This window comes from Pteropus medius, unplaced genomic scaffold (genome assembly GCF_902729225.1).
Source record: "Pteropus medius unplaced genomic scaffold, Ma_sr-lr_union100, whole genome shotgun sequence".
Taxonomy (NCBI): domain Eukaryota; kingdom Metazoa; phylum Chordata; class Mammalia; order Chiroptera; family Pteropodidae; genus Pteropus; species Pteropus medius.
The window spans coordinates 2,102,684-2,120,834 of record NW_024343732.1 but is presented as its reverse complement, the minus strand read 5'-3'; the positions used below and the strand labels follow the sequence as shown (position 1 = coordinate 2,120,834).

At 53.6% G+C, this 18,151-nt stretch overlaps 1 protein-coding gene across 2 annotated transcripts; it reads right to left on the bottom strand.

Moving 5' to 3' along the window:
- Nucleotides 1-7,620: 7,620 nt before the first annotated feature.
- Nucleotides 7,621-18,093, bottom strand: TMEM59L (transmembrane protein 59 like). 2 transcript variants are annotated; one of them, XM_039867919.1, is made up of 9 exons: nt 17,582-18,093; nt 12,406-12,827; nt 11,360-11,516; nt 11,174-11,277; nt 9,859-10,011; nt 9,157-9,259; nt 8,719-8,836; nt 8,515-8,632; nt 7,621-8,268 (listed from the first exon to the last, which is right to left on the bottom strand). In XM_039867919.1, exons 2-9 carry the CDS (start codon nt 12,571-12,573, stop codon nt 8,140-8,142), a joined length of 1,050 nt encoding a protein of 349 aa, XP_039723853.1. In that variant the 5' UTR covers nt 12,574-12,827; nt 17,582-18,093; the 3' UTR covers nt 7,621-8,139. The 2 variants fall into 2 exon arrangements, with proteins under 2 accessions (XP_039723853.1, XP_039723852.1); XM_039867918.1 differs by lacking the exon at nt 17,582-18,093 and having other exon boundaries at nt 12,406-13,775.
- Nucleotides 18,094-18,151: the final 58 nt, after the last annotated feature.

Genomic DNA, 18,151 nt, shown 5'->3' with positions numbered 1-18,151 from the left:
ATTTTTCTTCCTAGCTGACAAACTCTGTATTTAAGTTTTCCTTTTATTGAGATGTAATTTCAGTACCATAAAATTCACTATTTTAGAGTGTATAGTTCAATGGTATTTAGTGCATTCACAACGTCACATAACCATCACCCTATTTAGTTCCAAAACATTTTCATCACCTCAAAAGGAAACCCCATCCCCATTAGCACTCACACCCCATCCCCCCTCCCCCAGCCCCTGGAAGCCACTAATTTGCTTTCTGTCCCTAAGGTTTACCTATTAACATTTTCATATAAATGGAATAGCATATGTGTCCTGGGTCTGGTTTTTTTTCTTTTTCTTTTTTTTTTTTTTTTTACGCCTGCAGTGCCCGGTCTTCCTAGGTGGTCTCCCATCCAAGTCCTAACAAAGCCCGACCTTGCTTAGCTTCTGAGATCAGGTGGGATTGGGCATGTTCAGGGTGGCATGGCCGTAGACTGGCTTATTTTATTCAGCATAATATTTTCAAGGTTCATCCACGTTGCAGGGTCAGTGCTTCACTCTTTTGTTATGACTAATATTCCATTATATGACTGGACCATATTTTGTTTATTCATTTATCCATTGACGGACACCTGGGTTGTTTCTTCCATTGGCTATCATAAATAGTATATGCTGTGAAAGTGTGTGCATATGTTAAACATCTGTTTAAACACCCAGTTTCAATTCTCTGGGGGTGTATACCAATTTTACAGATGGGAAAACTGAGGCTGAGGGGCTAGGAGTCAGCAGTTGAGAATGTAATTTAGAAAGAAGTGAGATTTGGGTCTGGTTTAAGGCTGACTTCTGCCAGACACTCATATGCAACCTTGGGCTTGGAGGACATCAGGACCCCTGGCTCAAAGGAAGAGAAGGAAGAGGCCCTAGAGGCCCCACTGCAGCACTTGATCCATATCAGCCATTACATTATTAATAGTGACAATGGGGGCCACTGGGACCCCTCCCCTCATTCAGAGCCCACTCCCCTTGGGAATCAGTCACTGGGGCCTGCTTTGCTCACCCCAAATGAGGTCCCCTGGGGTTGGCTCACCCCTAGGCAACAGTCTTGGCCTTGCCCGGCTGTGGACTGGCATCTTCTCCCAGTGCCCCAACTGAAGTAGGAGGTCCCAAGAGCCGCCTCTGACTCAGCCGCCCACACAGCACACTCCCTAAGGGCCCAGAGCCCAAAGCCCTTACTGTGTGACTGCAGGAGCCCCTCACCCTCTCTGTATTTGACCTTCTCCACTGTCCATATCTTGGCCCTTGAGCAGCTGTGGAGGCAGGAGTGGGAGGAGGGAATGCAGAACTGGTGATTCTTTCCTCAGGGACAATTAGCAGCCCATGGTGCATACACTGTGGACATCCGAGTATCTGTCTTAGAGCCTCTTTGGAGGAAGAGAGGTTAGTTCTTACTGAGGGAAAGATTGAGTCCATTCCCATTCCACAGATGTGAAAAATGAGACCCAGAGAACCTAAGAGTTATTGTCTAGTTAAGAGTCACAATGATTCATTCATGCACCATGTATTTACCTAACGTGCCTGGTGCTGCCCTGGGCTCTGAGCCAGGAAGAAAACAGAGTCCCTGCTCCTTGGGGAGTTGACATTCCAGGGAGAAGATAGATGGTAAGCAAGAAAAGGAAATGCTTGACATTTCCTCCAAAAGTTCCTCCTGGAGCTACCCTGTCACCCAGCCATTCCACTCCAAGGAATGTGCCCAAGAGAAGTGAAAGCAGGAACTGCAAATACTCTATTTCCAAATAAGATCACATTCTGAGGTTCCAAGTGGATGTGAAATGGGGCATAGGAACACTATTCGACCCACTACAGGTCTTTATCCAACAGAAAGGAAGACATGGTTTCATCGAAGACTTGAACACAAATGGTTATAACAGCCCCAAATGGGAAACATCCTAAGGGTCCACCAATAAGTCAATGGATAAACAAACAGTGACATAGTCACACAATGGAATACTATGCAGCAAGGAAAAAGAACAAACCAACACTACATGCATCTCACAGGTGGATCTTGCCAATACTGAATGAAAAAAGCAGGTATGAAGAGGACAGGCTGTGTGATTCTATTTGCGTGAAGTTCACAGGCAGGCCACACTAATCTGGTGACAGGTTGGGATAAGGGCCACCTAGTGTGGATCATCAGGAAAGGAAGGCATTGACCACAAAGGGGCATGGGGCCTTGGGGTGATGGAAAAGTTCTATATCTTGATTATGAGGCAACAATTTGGGGTTACATCTGTCAAAATTCACTGAGCACTTAAAATACTTGAGTTATTGAATGTAAATTTTGCCATATTAAAGCTGATTTATTTTTTTAAAATAAAATAAAACAGGTAAGGTGGAGCCAAGGTTATATAGATAACCTTAGGGCTACCTCTGAGGGATAACCAACTGGATGGGAGCACTAGGGAGACCCCAGGGGCTGCAGGTGCTCTGTATTTGGGTCATAGGAGTGTAAACATTTATGGTTCTGTAAAGTAAAAATGAGTGCATGTTGCTGTTTGTAAATTACACCCCCCCAATTAAAAGGAAAGACCCAGAGACTCAAATTAAGTAATTTGCCTAAGACCCCAACAGAAGAATGTCAGAGCCATCCTACGCTAGAGCTCACCACCACCTCCTGGTCTCATGCTACCTCCCTCCATTCAATTAACACACACTTATTACTGACCCGTTATATGCCAGGTACTGGGCTGCAAGCATGCCAGACAAGATCCCCGCTCTTATGTTCCAGAATATTCTGGAATGTGTATTCTAATGGGAAAGACAAATCTGAGATACACAAACCAATTAATGACAAAGGCCTTTCCTGATGGCGATAATTGCTATGAAAGCAGTAGGCTGAGAGTAACCAAGTGGGGAGGAACTGCTTTGGCCAGGAGGTTAGGGACAGGCTCTTTGGAGAAGTGATGTCCCAGCTTTAATAAAAGCAGCACACAGAATGTTCTAGAATGTTCCAGGACATTTTAGAACATTGTGGAAGGGCCCAGAATGTTCCAGAACATCTCAGGTGGAAATAATGGGTAGGCCCCAAGCCCCATGCCAGAAAGCCTGAGGAACAGAGATGAAAGACCACAGTGGCTGGGGTGACATGGGCAAGGCTTAGAGCAAAGAGGGAGAGTGTTGACAAAGATGTATTGAGAACAGCCTCCTGGAGCGTGGGACACAGCTGTGACTGAGAGTGCTCGTGTGTTGCATCTGGCAGAGGGAACATTTATTAAACCAATCATCATACAAGCAAAGAAGCAATAACTTAATTGTCAACATGATAAAGGCCTGAGTTGGGAGTAGTGACTTACAGGGGCCAGGCTGAGCTAGGAGGGCAAAGAGGGACATTTAGGCTGAAGAATTGGCCAGTAAGAAAGCAGAGCCTTCTAGACAGAGGAAACAACCTATGTGTGGACTCTGAGGATGGAAAAGTGCCAGGAGCCTCTTAGAGCCTGGCAGGACTGGGAACGAAGTAGGCAGTAGGCAGGCTCACATGACACAGGATCCCTGAAGGCCTCAACTTCCCTGTTGGGCTCATACCTGGCCCTAAATAGGGACCTCGGCAACCCCCAGCTCGGACCTGTCTTCCACCTTCCGCCACACACAGAAAAGAAAGACATGAGTCTCTATACTTTGTTTCAAGCATTGATGGAGTGTGGCAGGGATATCTTGCTGCCTCCCTCCCTTTCTCAGCAAATTTCCACCCTGGGCCCAGAATTAGGCCTATCACCAAGAAACCAGGAATGCTGGTTGCTGTGGCAACCCTGTGCTACTAGGACATATGGGCACTCCTGCTTGTTACTATGACGCCAGCCACCCACCTACCCTCCACCAGGTCTGCATCGGGTGTGGGAGGAAGGCCAAGAGATGGCCAGTGGAGACAGCTTACCAGATGTTGCACAGAGCTGGGAGGGAAGACAAGAAAACTGAGGCTCAGAGAGCTGTGTCGAGTCAGATCTCCTCCACAAGGTCACCTTTGTTGGCCCCCAACCCTGGAACGAGCCCCAGATGGAAGCAAAGGGCCCTTTCTCTCCTGAGACTCCAGAAGAGGCTAGAAGGCCTTTGCTTGGCACTCGGGCCCCTTCCCCAGTGAAGCCTTCAGAAGGGCAGGTGATGTGAGCAGGGATTACTTTTCTCTGAACACATATACACACCCATGCACCTAAGACACCCTTCATTTTCCCCATATTCTATCCATCCCTCAAAGTCCAAGTCAGCTGCCACCTCTTTCAGGCAGCCATCATTCATCACATGCTTGAAAGGGACTTCTCTGCCTTTTCCTCACACCCACAGTGCTCACAGTGCCCACAGTCCTCACCACTTAGTGTTATACATTCCACTTCTGTAAGTCATCTACTCTGGGCCAGCCTGGGTTGGTCACTGGGGCTTTAAAACTTAAAGCACTAGACACACAGCAGCAAACAAACGAAACACTCTACCTTTGGGGTTCATTCTTGAGAGAGGGGAGAGAGACCAAAGAGATAGTGCTCAGTCACAACTTTTCAGTTCCAAGAAGTCCAAAGCAAACTGATATAAGCCAAAAATCAAGAGGCAGTGTGGGCTTCAGACATAGTTTGATCCAGGCCTTCCAGTAATATCATGAACACACAGTCTCTCTCCATCTGTCTGAAAGGCTCTGTGGTGACATAGGGCCCCTGACAGCTCCAAACTCACATTCTCCCAGCTCAGCAACCCCAGTTAAGAGGGCATGTCTCCCTCCCAAGAAATCCCACTGATACCAGAGGAGGCTTGGGTCATGCTGCTCAACTTCCCCTGAGCCACATAAGTTTGGTCAAAGCAAATAAGAGTTATGTTATGAAGGAAGAAGAGAGTGATAAGTGCCAGGTAGATTCCTACCAAGTCCATAATGGCATTCCCAGCAGAAGGAGCAGCTGCCCTAGCAAAGGCCCAGAGGCTGGACCATTGATGTTACTGCAAAAAGCAGTGAGGACAGAGCCCATTTTGTTGTCAGACCAAAAGGTGAGAGGAACATAACAAGAGAGGTGGCTGCCAAGTTGGCTAGTACTAAAAGCCCTTAAAAGGTAAGCAGAGGGAATGAGATGGTTTCGGGGGGTAACAAGAAGTCACGGGGTCATCAGGGGAGGGACATGGTCTGACCCCATGTGGGGAATAGACTTGACAAGGTTAAGCTGCTTCTGGGGTTTGAGAAGGAAACAGGGAAACATCCAAGCAAAAATAATTACCAATCCCCTGCCCCATTCCCTGTTGCCTGTGAGACCCATGGGAGCTGCCTTCATGGAGCTTATGAAATTATACCAATGTTGAAATAAGTAATTACTAATTATTTATTTAATAATTATCAATTACTTAATAATTACTATGGTAAGCACAAGGAGATTGATAGGGAGCTAAGGGAGCTAGCTAAACATGGATATAACAGGGGATGCTAGTCCAGTCTGGGGTGGCTGGGATGTCTTCTGCTGAGGAGGAACACTTTTACTTGAGAACTTGGACAGAGCAGGGCTGCAAGGGTATTCTTGGCAGAGGGAAATGCAAGTGCAAAGGGCCCAGGGTTGGAAGGAACAAGGTAGGCTCAAGGAATCCAGAGAGAGCTTGTGGGGCTGGAGTATACTGAGTGAGAGGCAGAGCCTCTGCAGAAGTGGTCTATGTTAGTAGAGCCAGATTGTGGGAGGGCGTGTTAGTACATGTGGGTGTTTGGGCTCCTCATGGCAGCAGTATACCCAGGCGGGAGGTGACGTTTGGGATTGGATTTGCATGATATTGGCAGCTCCCCAGCTGCTGTATGGTGCTAACGGGTGGCTAGAGAAGTAGGAAGCCCGAAGAGAAGCCAGGAGGTGGGAGTAGTTGCTGAGTGAGAGGAGATGGTAGCTTGGACCTCGGTAGTTACCATGGAGATAAAGAGAAGCATGTGGGCCGGAGGCCAAGGAGACTGGGCCCTACTGATGGGATAAAGTAGAGTGAGGATGGGGAAAAATCAAGAGGCCGCCCAGGTGTCTGGATCCATTGAGATGGGGTGGTAGGGGGCAGGGCAGGGATGCAGAAGAAGGGACCACCAGTGGCCCCTCCCAGCTGGGCTGAGCAGTTCTGGTAGCCATTTCAAATGACAATAGGGATGTTGGCGTGACATTGCTGATGAGCCTAAAACCACTGATTTGTACACTTAAAAACTGGTTAAAATGGCAAATTTTTTATGAGATATATGTTTTACCATCACACACACAAAAAGAGAAAAACTTTAAATGTACATCAACTCAAACTAAAGAAAATGAAAAATACAGTTTTTCAGTCACCTAGACATATTGCAAGGGCTCTATAATACCATGTGGCTGGGCGTGGTGCAGACAGAATGTTTCTGTCATCGCAGAAAGTTCTACTGGGCAAGGCTGGCCTGCCTCCATTTCTCATCTCTGTCCAGGTCTCATTTCCTGGCAACATTCCCAGGGGCAGACCTGAAACCCCAAGCTCAGCCCAGAATGACAACTGGAGGCCTAAGTTGCTTTTATGTTAAATCCTGATGCTCATGGTATCAAGCAGGATCCTGGCAGCAGCAAGAGCCACTGAGAATGGATGATTCAGGAGCGTTGTATTGAAGGGGCCCTTTGCAAAGGTGTGTGCAGGGTTGGGTAACTGACATGGGTGGTGCGGTATGGAAAACAAGCAACAGTGGGGAGCTGTTACTATGCTCAGGCTGAAGGCTCACTTAGTGGAGCTGTGGCCCTGGTTTGGGGGATGCAGGGCGGGACAGCAGGAGAGAAACACCTGACTTCTCACTCCTTCTTTTCACCTGGTCCTGTCTCCCCGCTTCCCCACCACCCTGGCTGACTCTAGAAGAAGGTAAAGGGCCCAAGTGGCTCAACCTCCAGGGATACAGGGCAAGGTGAATGGTGGAGGGTCCAATAACAGCCCCATTCAGCTACAACTCACCTTCCCCTACCCACTCACCTATTATCACCCACAGGCCTCCATCAGGCCCTAGAAAACCTCTACCCAATTGACCACCACACCCCTCATCCCAAACTCTCCCTAGGAGAAAAGACACCCCCCTCAACCAGGAATCTCTGGTTGCCAGCAACAAAAGCAACTCCAGTCAACTGAACTAACTGGCTGGAACTCGGGGTGTCTGCAGAATGAACAGGAAAGATGAAGAGCCATGCCTATGGCCTCCTCAGGGAGGCCTGCTCCTGTCTTGCAGGACTCCTCTCCAATGCAACATACAGGAAAAGAATGCCAAGGCTGGACTCCTTGGACAGGGAAGGGGAGGGGACCCATGGACAGTGTCCTGAGACTGACTCCAAAGGGGCAAAGCTCCATCCCCAAAAGCAAGGAAGATGGAAGCCAGGTAGCCAAAAAATTAACAAATGTCCTCTTTAAGATATGACCTGCCCACTTCACAGGAGAGATACAGGGGCCCAGGAAGGGGCACTGACCCGTAGGGACACCCTAGTAATGAGTACGACATGAGCTGGGCAACAGAGGTGCTGACCTTCCAGGTGGCAGCCAGTTCACACCTCTTAAGCCACAAGGAGTTCCCAGGGTTTCCCCCAACTCACCAAGGGCCCGATTGGCAGAGGTCATGGCCATGCTCAGGCCACGCTACTAAGGGTCAATGGAAAGACAAACAGAAGCAGATTTGGTCCAAGACGTCTTTTATATACATGGTTTATTCCTCCCAACCTTCATGCTGCAATTCCAGCCTCAGCTGCCAACCCTCCAAGCATGGAGCTGCCCACTGCCTCTTTCTGCGGGAGGCCTCCTCTTATGGGGTTAGATCTCTGAAGGTGGGGTGGGGAAAAGAGGGGAGCCCTAGCACAAGGCAGCTCCCTTGAAGCCTCAGTCCTCCCAGAGGGAAGGAAGGAGGAAGGCGGCACAGAACTGGGGTTCAAATACTCAAGAAGCTACACAATAGAAGACAAAAAGTAGCACACTCCAAGGAAAGGGGGGGCAGGGAGGAACCAAGGCCAGATCCTGTCCCCCAGATAGGGGCATGGTGATCTCAGGACCCAGAGGGGTAAAAAATGGGACCAGGGAAAGAGAAGGATTTCGGGGGTTCATGAGGCCAAGGTTGGTCCCACCCAGGCCTAGACCCTTGGGTGCAGGGCAATGAGCACAGAGGAGCCCCTGTACTTGGCAGTGCTTGAGAGGAGAGGCCTACAGCTTTGTCAGGTCCAGTTTCAGCTTGTAGGGTGGGGGACTGTCCCCAAAAGCGTGTGACGGAGGAGGGTACAGAGGCCAGTCTGGCTCTACCATGAAGCCTTTGTGTTGCTCCAAGGTCAAGGGCTGTAAGGAAGGAGGAGGGAGGGCAGGTTACTGAGCCCCGACCCTGCCACCCTCTATCCTACCCCTTAGGTCACCCTAACTAAGGAGGGTGTTCTCCCCATTTCATGAGGATGCAAAGAAACTTGCCCAATGTCACACAGCAAGTCAGGGGGCCCTGCCTCCTCGGAGAACAACAGGTAGCCCCATCCAGAACTAGGGAGCAGCTCTCCCCCACCCCTCTTCCAAGCCAACCCGCTGGCCCATCACCTGGAATTTCAGGTGCTGGCCAGGCACGGTCACCAGGGTGGAGCAGCTCAGCCACAGCATCACCAGCACAGAGAGGAAGAGGCAGCAGGCCAGGATCCAGCGAGGAAGCCCTGAGCGCCTGCCCAAACAACACAACAGCCTCAGTGGAGTCTGAGAGACCCTCCCCTCCCACCCTACCCCCACCCCCAGGGTCTTGCCACCCACCGGGACATGCAACTGAGGAAGTCGTTGTCTTGCATCTCATCGGACTCCACCTTAGACTTGCTGCTGGTTTTGACTCTAATCTTGGCCTTCTTGACCTTGTCCAGGGGGCCTACAGGGTCTGAGAGACAGGTTCTTCCTCAGTGGCTACTAGGCCTTCCCCAAGAGGCCACAGCAGCCATGGAAAAAAGAAAGGAAGCCAGAACATAGGGCAATGGGCATGGAGTCCTGGAATAGATCAGAACCCTGGGAGATGGACCACAGAACCCTGGGAAATGCACCAAGGAACCTTGGGAGACTGACCATGGAACCCTGGGAGCCAGACAACAGAACTCCAATTGAGACAGAAATCCCAATCCTAGAGCGTTCATTTGCTGGCAGGACTCCTTATGGCAATGGAGCCACCCACGGAAAGGACACTAGTCTAAGCTCAGATCTTACCCACGTGCACCTCCAAGGCCTCAGGATGGGATCCCCGCCAAGTCACCTCTACTCGCTGCAAACGGGCCCCCTGGTGCCCCAGGCTCTCTACCACGGGCTGAGTCTGGGCCAGGAACAAGAAAGCAAAGAGAAGCCTTTTAGAAAGGCACCACCTCAGCATAACACCTCTCTGTGCCCCACAAGGGCTACATGCCCAGATGGCGCCTAGATCCACTGGGTGTAGGAAGGGCAATCTCCCATGTGGCTGTGGGCTATGATATCAGGAATATTGTTCTCTGTTATTGTGGGCTCCTCAATTTGTCTTGACCCCAGCCTCCAGTTCCTGAAGAACATGATCTAGGCTAAGCCAATAGAATCACAGGGATTGGCTGAGAGGTAGTTACATGACCCAGCAAGGGACAATCAGAGTAAATCCTAGCTTAGTTAAAACTCCAGAGAAGTTGTAATTTAGAGGCTTAGTCATCCATCCTGCTATCAGGAGGAAAGTGCTTGCCTGCGGGAATAAAGCCACCACAAAGAAAGCAGAATCAAGGAGTAGAGTGAAACATTGAACCCCTGGATTGAGCTGTGCCTGAAGTTCGATTGGCCACCTGTGGACTTTGCATCCCATGAGCCAAGAACAAATGTATCCCACCTTCCTACCCTAACCACCCACCCACCCACCCACCACCACCCTGGTGTGGCCCCTGAAAGATCCCTCACCTGGAACACTACCACCTTCCCATTGTCAGTCTGCAGGTAGTATGTCCAGGTGGAGGAGACAAAGCCCTGGGCTGAGTTGACAAGGTCATTGCAGAGGGTAGAAAACAAATCCAGGAGCGAGAGAGCCCCACTTGGAGCTTCCAGGACCTTTCTCTGTTGAGAGGAAGCCCAAGGCATGGAATGTGAGTAAGGCAGAGCATTGACTGATGGGAGAGGAGCTGAGCTAGTCTACTGTGATCAGAATTCACTAAGTGTTTTGGGGCAAGAAGGCTTCATACTAGGAACACAGACCTCAGTGCTGCATTTGGTTGGCTGTATGCCCTTGGAGAAATGGATTGCCTTCTCTGAGCCCTAGAATGGGACTGATTCTCTACACTCATAGGGTTGCTACAAGATTTCAACTAGGCAATGGCATAGCACAGTGCCTAACATATAGTAGTTGCTATTATTAAAATTTTTGCCATCATCATCATTTCTTTTTTATGGCATCATTTTTCTTTTATTCTGGATAACTCAGAATAGGAAGGACTAATAGTGCTGTTTTTATAGAAAGTGAAAGCCTGGAGGGGATGGAGGAAAATGGAGGAAGGAGGGAAAGAACTCCCTAACCAATCCCAGCCCATGAGTCTCTGGCTGCGATGAATTATTTTCTGTGCCTCAGTGTCCCCTGATGCAGCATTGCCTAGACTCACTCATGACTATGACAGATGAGTAGTTATTATTTCTCCCTAGGGTGATGGGGCAGGGGGGACAGTGCATGTATACTTGGGAGGTTGCTCTTTCCTGAACCTCGGTTCTGAGCCACTCCAGATGACAGTGGCCACCTGTTCATCACAAGAAAGTGTTTAGACAAGCACCTGGCATGTAGTAGGTGTTCAATAAATTCAGCTCTCGTGGCACTGAAGATGAGTGAGGTAAGGGGTGGTCATAAGTCCTGGTGACACTTGCTTTAGATGTCATTTCTGTACATCCCTGTGTGACCTTGAGTAGTTGCTCTGTGGGCATGACAGAGGGGTGACATTGTCCCTGGTGCCTCTGGACAGCACAAAGAATTTGGGATAGGCCAAGGTGAGGCCTGGACCAGGACAAATGCTTGATAAACAGTGGCTGCTTTCTGTTAGTTATTTACTTCTTGTGAGGTGGCAGGGGTGGGGAGTGGGGGTTACTTCCCATGTCACCTGAGGCTCGATCAAGGACACCCAGTAGGCTCAGAATGGAATAGAGAACCTGGGAAACTCTGGACATGAGTGCAGACTTTAGAGGGAGTAAAGAAGAGGGGATATGAGCCTGGGAACCCAGGTAGTAGAGCTCCCACCTTCTGCTCAGACTCTGGCTCAGGCTCCAGCTCTGGGTTCTGGCTCCAGCAGCCCTCACTGCAAGCCTGCTGCTCCGTCTCCTTCACGTAGGCCTCCACGCAGGCTGCAGGGGCAGGAGGGGATGACTGCAGATAGCCCTTCTCAGGCTACCTCTCCCCACCCTGGCCCGCCTGACCAGCCCTCACCTGCTTCACACTCGGCCTGTGTGGCATTGGGTTTGGAGCTCCTGGCCACAAACCGGCAGATGGAGAAGAGGCGGCAACCTCGCTCACATGCACTGATGAAGACGGCCCTGTCATACTCATTCCTGGACTTAGAGGAGTCCTCCTGCTCAAGCTCCTCCTGGGAGGGGGACATGGGGCTCAGGCCAGGAAGATAAATGGGAGGACATGGGTACTGGAAGCATTCAGGGAAGGAGGTAGAAGATTTGACTCCCCTCCCCCAAATCTAGGGAGTTAGGGATGAAGCTAAGAATATTAGTGGGGGCTCTTAGCTCTGAGGAGGACAGAAGGGAGGGGACTTAAGAAGGGGTATGGAGAACACTGGGTTTTGATGATGGTTAGAAAACTGGGGAAGATGGAGGGAAATGGGCCTCCTAAGCTTCAGGGAGGACAGAGGAGGTTGAGGGGGATCCTCAGGCCTGAGGAAGGAGGTGGGGCTCAGAAGAGGTTTGTCACCCTTCAGGCCTGGGAAAATTGGGATCCAGCTTGGGAGGCGGTGAGAATACAAGTGGGGGTTGGTAGCTCTGGAGTGGGGGTAGGGAGGAGGATGTGGGAAGCTGCTTAGGTGGGGAGAGGATAGAGGAGGGACTGTCAGGCCTGAGGGAGGTGGGGGTGGGGCGCCCTAGGGTTCTTGCGCAGCAGAATGTAGCCAGAGCCCGCCAGAAGGCATAAAGATCCTTAGTCTTCGCCCCACCCAACGATTGGAGGGACCCCTCCAACCCCTCATTCATTGGAGGTACCCGCATCCCAATACCCTCCCCCACTACCACCACCATCCCCTTCCCCGCAGAAGGAACACTCCCATTCCCATCGGAGGGACCCAGACGCCTGCGCTTGCCGCCATTGAAGGGAACCCAGCCCTTTTCCCACCAGAGGGACCCAACCCCATGGGAGAGACACCCCTCCTAGGAACCTCTGTCTCCGCTCGCAACCGAAGGACCAGCCCCCATCTCAACCCCTCCCCCATCTGGAGACCGCGGCTCTTCGGGCTGGCGCCACATGCGCGTCACCTGCGAGGGCTGCGGTCTAGGGTAGCGGTCGCGGCACCGCAGCTGGCAGCTCTGCGTGTCCCCGAGCTGAGGGGCGAAAGGGTCGCGGGCGGGAGGCGCGGGCGTGGCGGGCGGAGGCTGCAGCAGCAGCAGCAGCATCAGGAGCGGCAGAAGCGCCACCGGAGCCATGGCGGGGCCGGACGCGAGGGGCGCGGGACGCCGGCTCTCGCAAGCGCAGAGGATGCAGCGGCGGCGAGGACCAGGTTGCTGACGTCACTCAAGCGAGGCAGCCTGGGAAGCGGGGGTGGGGATGCGGAGAACGGGCGGGGCAGTAGCGCTGCGGCACTGTCTGGGTGCGGGCAGGTGGATCACGGCCCCCGCCGTCTGTCCTATTTGCCCTGACACCTCCCTCTTATCCACTGGCGAGGGGATCTCAGCCTGAGCTAGAAGCCAAAAGGAAACAAATAGGTTGATGGAATGGGGGTGGGGGGCTATTCGCTAGCGTATCAGGGAGGGCCTTCCAGAGGAGGCTGCGTGTGAGCTGTCCACGCAGGAGGGCAATTAAGGCAGAAGAAACAGCAAAGGCCTTGAGACTGGGAGGTGCTCTTTGGGAGAGGAGGTAGGAAGGCCAGATCCCAGCCAGAGAGTGGAGATAGAGGGCCATGAAGGTCGCAGGGCTGGGTCAGCAAAGGCCTTGGGAAGGTTCCCGAAATCATCTTCTTTGATACCAAGTCAGAGGGACGGTAACTTGTGTGCGGTTTGCCTCCTTTAGGAAGCTCTCCCAGATGCTCCAAGGCTCCCCCAGCCTTGCCTCACTCTGGTCCAGCCCTAATCCACAGACTTGGGGGATCTGGCCTCTGCTCTCCCACACTGGGGGCCCCTCAGCCCGTGGCTTAGTGAGAGGGGGCATAGAGGTGCAGACAGGAGTGGAGTGCTGCTAAAGTTTCTAATTCTCGCGGGAAACCTTGGGGAAAATGGACACTTCTGGCTTCCATAACTGCTGCACTGCAAGGTGACAGATTGCAGCCCCTTGAATGTCGGGTTAGGATATTACCCTAGCTTCCTCTTCGTCACGCGTGGGAGTGAGAACGCCCCTCTTAACCTGGGTCGCCTGCAAAGATGACCCCCTCTCGCTGGCGTGTCCTGCACAGGTGCTACTGAGGCCCTACGGCCGCCCGCCCGTCTTCAGTCTACGTTCCGCCCCTACAGACAGGGCTGCAGCCATGCGGGGTCCGCGAGTCAGAGGGCGCCGCAGGTTCCGGCCAGGGAGGAGAGGACGAGGGAGTGGGTGGCGCACCCCCCTTCTCCCGGCCGGCCGCCGTGCTTTCATCTCCGCGGCCTCCGCCAGCCCTCACATGGCTTAATCAGGCGCGGCTGTGCCTGGCGGACCCCGAACATCTGGATCCCGGCACGCCCCTCCCCCGCCCTGCCCCGCCCCTCCCGGTCTAGGCCGCGGCGACCCTTCCCGGAGGGCCTCCTGCCGTGGTTTGCGCGAATGCGGGGGAACCCCCCGTGTAATGCACCGCGCTCCAAGCCGGTGCCTCGGGAAACAGCCTTCGGTTACGATCAGAACTCTCCCCCATTTTACAAGTAGGAAACCTAGGCCCCAGGACCCCTCGGCAGGGCTAGAATTCAAACCCACACATGTCAGTTCCAGAGCCTCAAGCGCTTAAGTCTTCCAAAATTACCGTCCTGCATTTATCCCAAACAAAACACTTCCTAGGCATTTTCTTGCACCAGTCCTATAAGGAAGTACTGGTAGCATTTTCCAATTTGCGGATGAGGAAACTGAGACAGGGTAGCCAAGGGAGTCGGTCCAGGTGACAAGCGAGCGAAGCAAAGAGGTGGGCAAAGCTGGGGGGGTGGGCGTCGGTCCAGGTGACTAACGAGAGAAGCAAAGAGGCGGCCAAGGCTGGCGGGGGTGGGGTGCCGTCGGGCATAAGAGGCATCGCTTAGAGCGCCAACAGGAAAGACAACCCGAATCCTACGGAGAGGGGAAACTGAGGCAGGAGGGATTAGACCGCTGGCCTAGATCTCTGGAGAGGAGTGAGAGGGTTTGATTGCCTCCCACCTACTCCTCTTTCCGCTCTATAAGGCCGCTGGGGGCGGGAGCGGAAGGAGGACTTGACCCCGGCCCCCCAGGTGAGCCCCCGCGCCCCTCCTGCAGTTCCCCAGGGAGCAGGTCCAGGTGAGGGGCGGGAGGGCCGGCGGGCGGCCAGGGTCGGGTTTCAGGAAATCCGCCGACATTCCTTCGGGGCTTAAGAGGGAAAGTTGACTCGGCGCCGCCCCTCGGCCCCCCCCACTTCCTACCCCCCGGGGCGGCCCGGCCGGGGGCGGCAGGCGGGGGGCCCTGCGGCTGGCCCGGGCGTGAATCAGCAGCGGGCCCGGCGTCCGGGAAGCAGCAGCCGGGGTCAGAGCGGGCATCGGACAAGCGCCCTTTGTCCCTTGCCGCCCTCACCACGACCCCGCTGACCCCCACCCTCAAGCGGAGTACATGCTGGGGAGAAGGCACGGCCCAATGGCGCCGGCGCTTGCAGACAGTGGGAAGGGAGGGGAAAGGGGCACAGCTGTCTTCTTCACAATTGCTGGCGCCTCCTGAACCCCAGACATCGAGGTTCTCCAGGTGCAGAGTTGCAGAGGACCCAGGCCTCCTCCATGGCCCAGAGCACACTGACCCTGACCTGGACCTAGGCAGCTCTGTGCTTCTGGGACCCCACATCCAAGCCTGTAACTCAGGCATCCCATCTCCCCAGGATCAGCCTCCGCAGTGGAAATGATAAAGCCTCACTGTCTTGTGTACACAGGTCTGGAACCTGGTTCTGCCACTCCGACCCCTAGTCCAAGTCCAGAAGCTCACTGTCACCACTTCCTAAGAATACAGGCCTGGAACAGAGGCAGCTAATCTCATGCTGAACCCTGAGCACCAGGGTCTTGCAAAGGAGAGGCAACTTTGTGCCCTCCTCCTTTCCACTGGCTCTGGGTCCGTATGGGACGCAGAAGGTGTTGTAACCACAGCCTCCTTCTGGTGCTCCTCAGTGCCCTGGAGTGACATAGGGAGTTGGGGCTGGAGGGTCACCGCCAACCTAATCCTTATGGGCAGAGGGTGCAAGATTGAGAAGGAGCCCCTCCCCCAGCCCATGTAAGGCCCTCCCTCCATCTGCCCCCTGATTACATTCCCAGCCACCTTCAAGGACTTTGGTCAATATTTGCTAGTAGTTCCATCAATGCCTGTTCCTCTTCCTGTGCAAAAACGTGGTGTGACTGGGGAAGAAGGGGTTAAACTACAGGGGCACCAATAGCAAGGAAGGCAGTACCCAGCTATCAAATTCTTTCTTGAAGTCAAAGGTTTAGGTCAAGGTCACCCAGAGGGCAGAGTATGGCTGGACGGAATTGGAAAATCCAAAAGATCCATAGACCTTTCTATAAGTAAGGACCAGAGAGGGGTGGCTACTGGCTTGGATCATGCAGCATGCCAGGGGCATAGGCCTGGCTGGGATCCCAGGCAGCATGATTCCCTGGAACTGAGTCTTCTTGCTGCTTGTAAGGACTGAGAATTCTCTCTTTTCATTTTGCAAATGTTCACTAAGCTCTCCTCCCTTGTTCCTTCTTGGCCCAGCATAGGGTCCATTAATAGCTTTTAGGGTGCTTACAATCTAAAGGAAATAAGTCACTGGAGAAAGATAATGTTTGAAGAGCTGTGTTACAAAGACCATTTAAAAAGGGGAAAGGGATTGCGAGCGACTGGGAAGGGTGGGGGGCCCCTTTGAGAAGGTGACACTTGACCTGTGACCTGATGGAAGAGAAGGTGCTAACTGAAGATTTGAGGGAACTGTAAACCTGCAGAGGAGACAGCAAACATACAAAGACCCTGCCTGGTGTGTTTTGGGAAATGGGAGTGCAGTAGAGTGAAGGGGAGGAAGGGGAAGAGGAGGGTGGAGAAGAGGAGGCGAGAAGTGTGACAGGGAAGAGGAGACCAGCTTCACTTTTAAAAGCTCCCTCTGCCTGCTGGGCAGATGGGGGCAGGAGGGTTATGGGGAAACCTGGGAGGAGCCTGGGCAGCACCCCTGAATGGGGTACGGAGAATCTCAGGATGGGGATGTTTGGGAATCAGAGCCAACAGGATTTGCTGATGAATGGGACGTGGGGGATGCGCAAAGGAGAGAGTTGTCACGCACGCCTCCAGGTCTCTGGCCTGAGCACCTGGGTGGATGGGGGAGCCTTTTCCCAAGACCGAGGGATGAGACTGGGGGAGGAGCAGACATTGGAGGGGCGGGATATCAAGATTTTGCTCCAGAAGACTTAAGTCCTCCAAGAAGGGAATCAAATATTGAAGGGCGGAGGTTGTAGAGGGAGGGGTGGCACATATCCTGCACACAATTCCATCCAAGAACTGCCACCTGCACTTCATCCTCTAGACCACCTGGCAGGACTATGGCCCCATTTTTCACAGGTGACAAACTGAGGACTGGGGACCACCTCTGCTCCAAAAGTAGGTGCCACCAGTGCTTGGTGCTATCCTAAGTGCTTAGATTGTGGGGCCCTCTGCTGCACTGTATCTTCCCACAGAAATCTTTAAGCTGGCTGGGAGTCCCCCACTGTGCGGAGAGGGAAACTGAGACAGGCCTGACTGGCCCCAGTAAAAGGCAGTGAACCACTAACCAGCTTTACTCCCCGGTAAACCTATCCAGAGTCCAGATGGCGGGGCGCTGAGCCCCCAGGACCCCATCCTCCAACCCTCTTTTCTGACAGTCTGGGGTCTGAGTTGGAGACCCAAGTGTAAGGGCTAGAGGGCAGCCTTGAGCAAACAAGGTGGGGGTTCCCGAGACCCCTCAGACACTTTTACCCCGTTGGCTACTTAGGGACGTGGGTGAAGGGTCCAGGCCTCTAAGGGAACCCCGGGAAGGGAGAGTTAGAGACCTTCCCTCCTTAGGGCGTGTGGCTGGGGGCAGGGCTTCAACCCAAACCGCGCGGGCCAGGCGGAACCCTCATTTCAGGCACCCCTCCACGCAGCCTTGGAGGCCAGAAACCTTTTTATCGTGGGCGCTTGTATCAGCTAGGAACGGAGGGTAGGGGGATGAGGCGTCTGGGCCGGAAGGGGGTCCCGAAACCCAAGCACTGGCCAAAAATAACAAGGAAAAGGATCCGCGCGCAAAAATAGTAAGACAAACTATGCGTCGCTCCCGGCAGCCGGCGTTACCTGGAGTCCGCGGGCGGCGGCCGCCGGAGCTATTACTCACTGCGTGGCGCACCCCACCCGCGGGCCGCTGAGCGGATTTTTCCGTGGGGGGTGTCAAAGAGTCCAGGGCAGCTCCTCACTGCTCTCTTTCAGGGCATCCCTCCTGCCCACCAGCGGGACTCGCTCAGGCCCCCCGTCTCGGTTCCCACGGGGGCCCATTTCCCCCTGTCTGATCACGCGTGAGCTTCCTCCTGAGTCCCCCGGGCCCTGTGAGGAACCTCAGCCCCATCCTGCGCGAGGGGGACAGCTGAGTCAGGGTGAGGGCTGGGGACTCCGTGCTTCCAGTTTTTTCTCCGTCTTCCCTCCAGCAAAGCCTGGGCCCGAGGTTGCGCGCAGAGGACGGAGGAAAGGAGGGATGCAGTGGGAGGGGGACCTCTGGGCCAAAACCCGCTGGACCCGCGCTCCGAGGGCGTGGGGCGGGCAGGGGGCGACTTTCAGGCCCCTGGGGAGGAAGGGGGGCTGGAGGTGGGAGCAGGCGGGGCTCAGGGACCGCTCAGTAGGCAGGGGCGGGGCCAGAGCTGGAGTGGGGGC

Bases quoted from the DNA above. Each gene is read 5' to 3' on its own strand.
- TMEM59L (XM_039867919.1), bottom strand. From the start codon at position 12,573: ATGGCTCCGGTGGCGCTTCTGCCGCTCCTGATGCTGCTGCTGCTGCTG. The intron at 11,517-12,405 runs GTGACGCGCATG...TCCCCCTCCCAG, and splicing joins CTAGACCGCAGCCCTCGCAG to GAGGAGCTTGAGCAGGAGGA. The intron at 8,633-8,718 runs GTGGGTGGCAAG...TTGTTTGGGCAG, and splicing joins TTCCTCAGTTGCATGTCCCG to GCGCTCAGGGCTTCCTCGCT.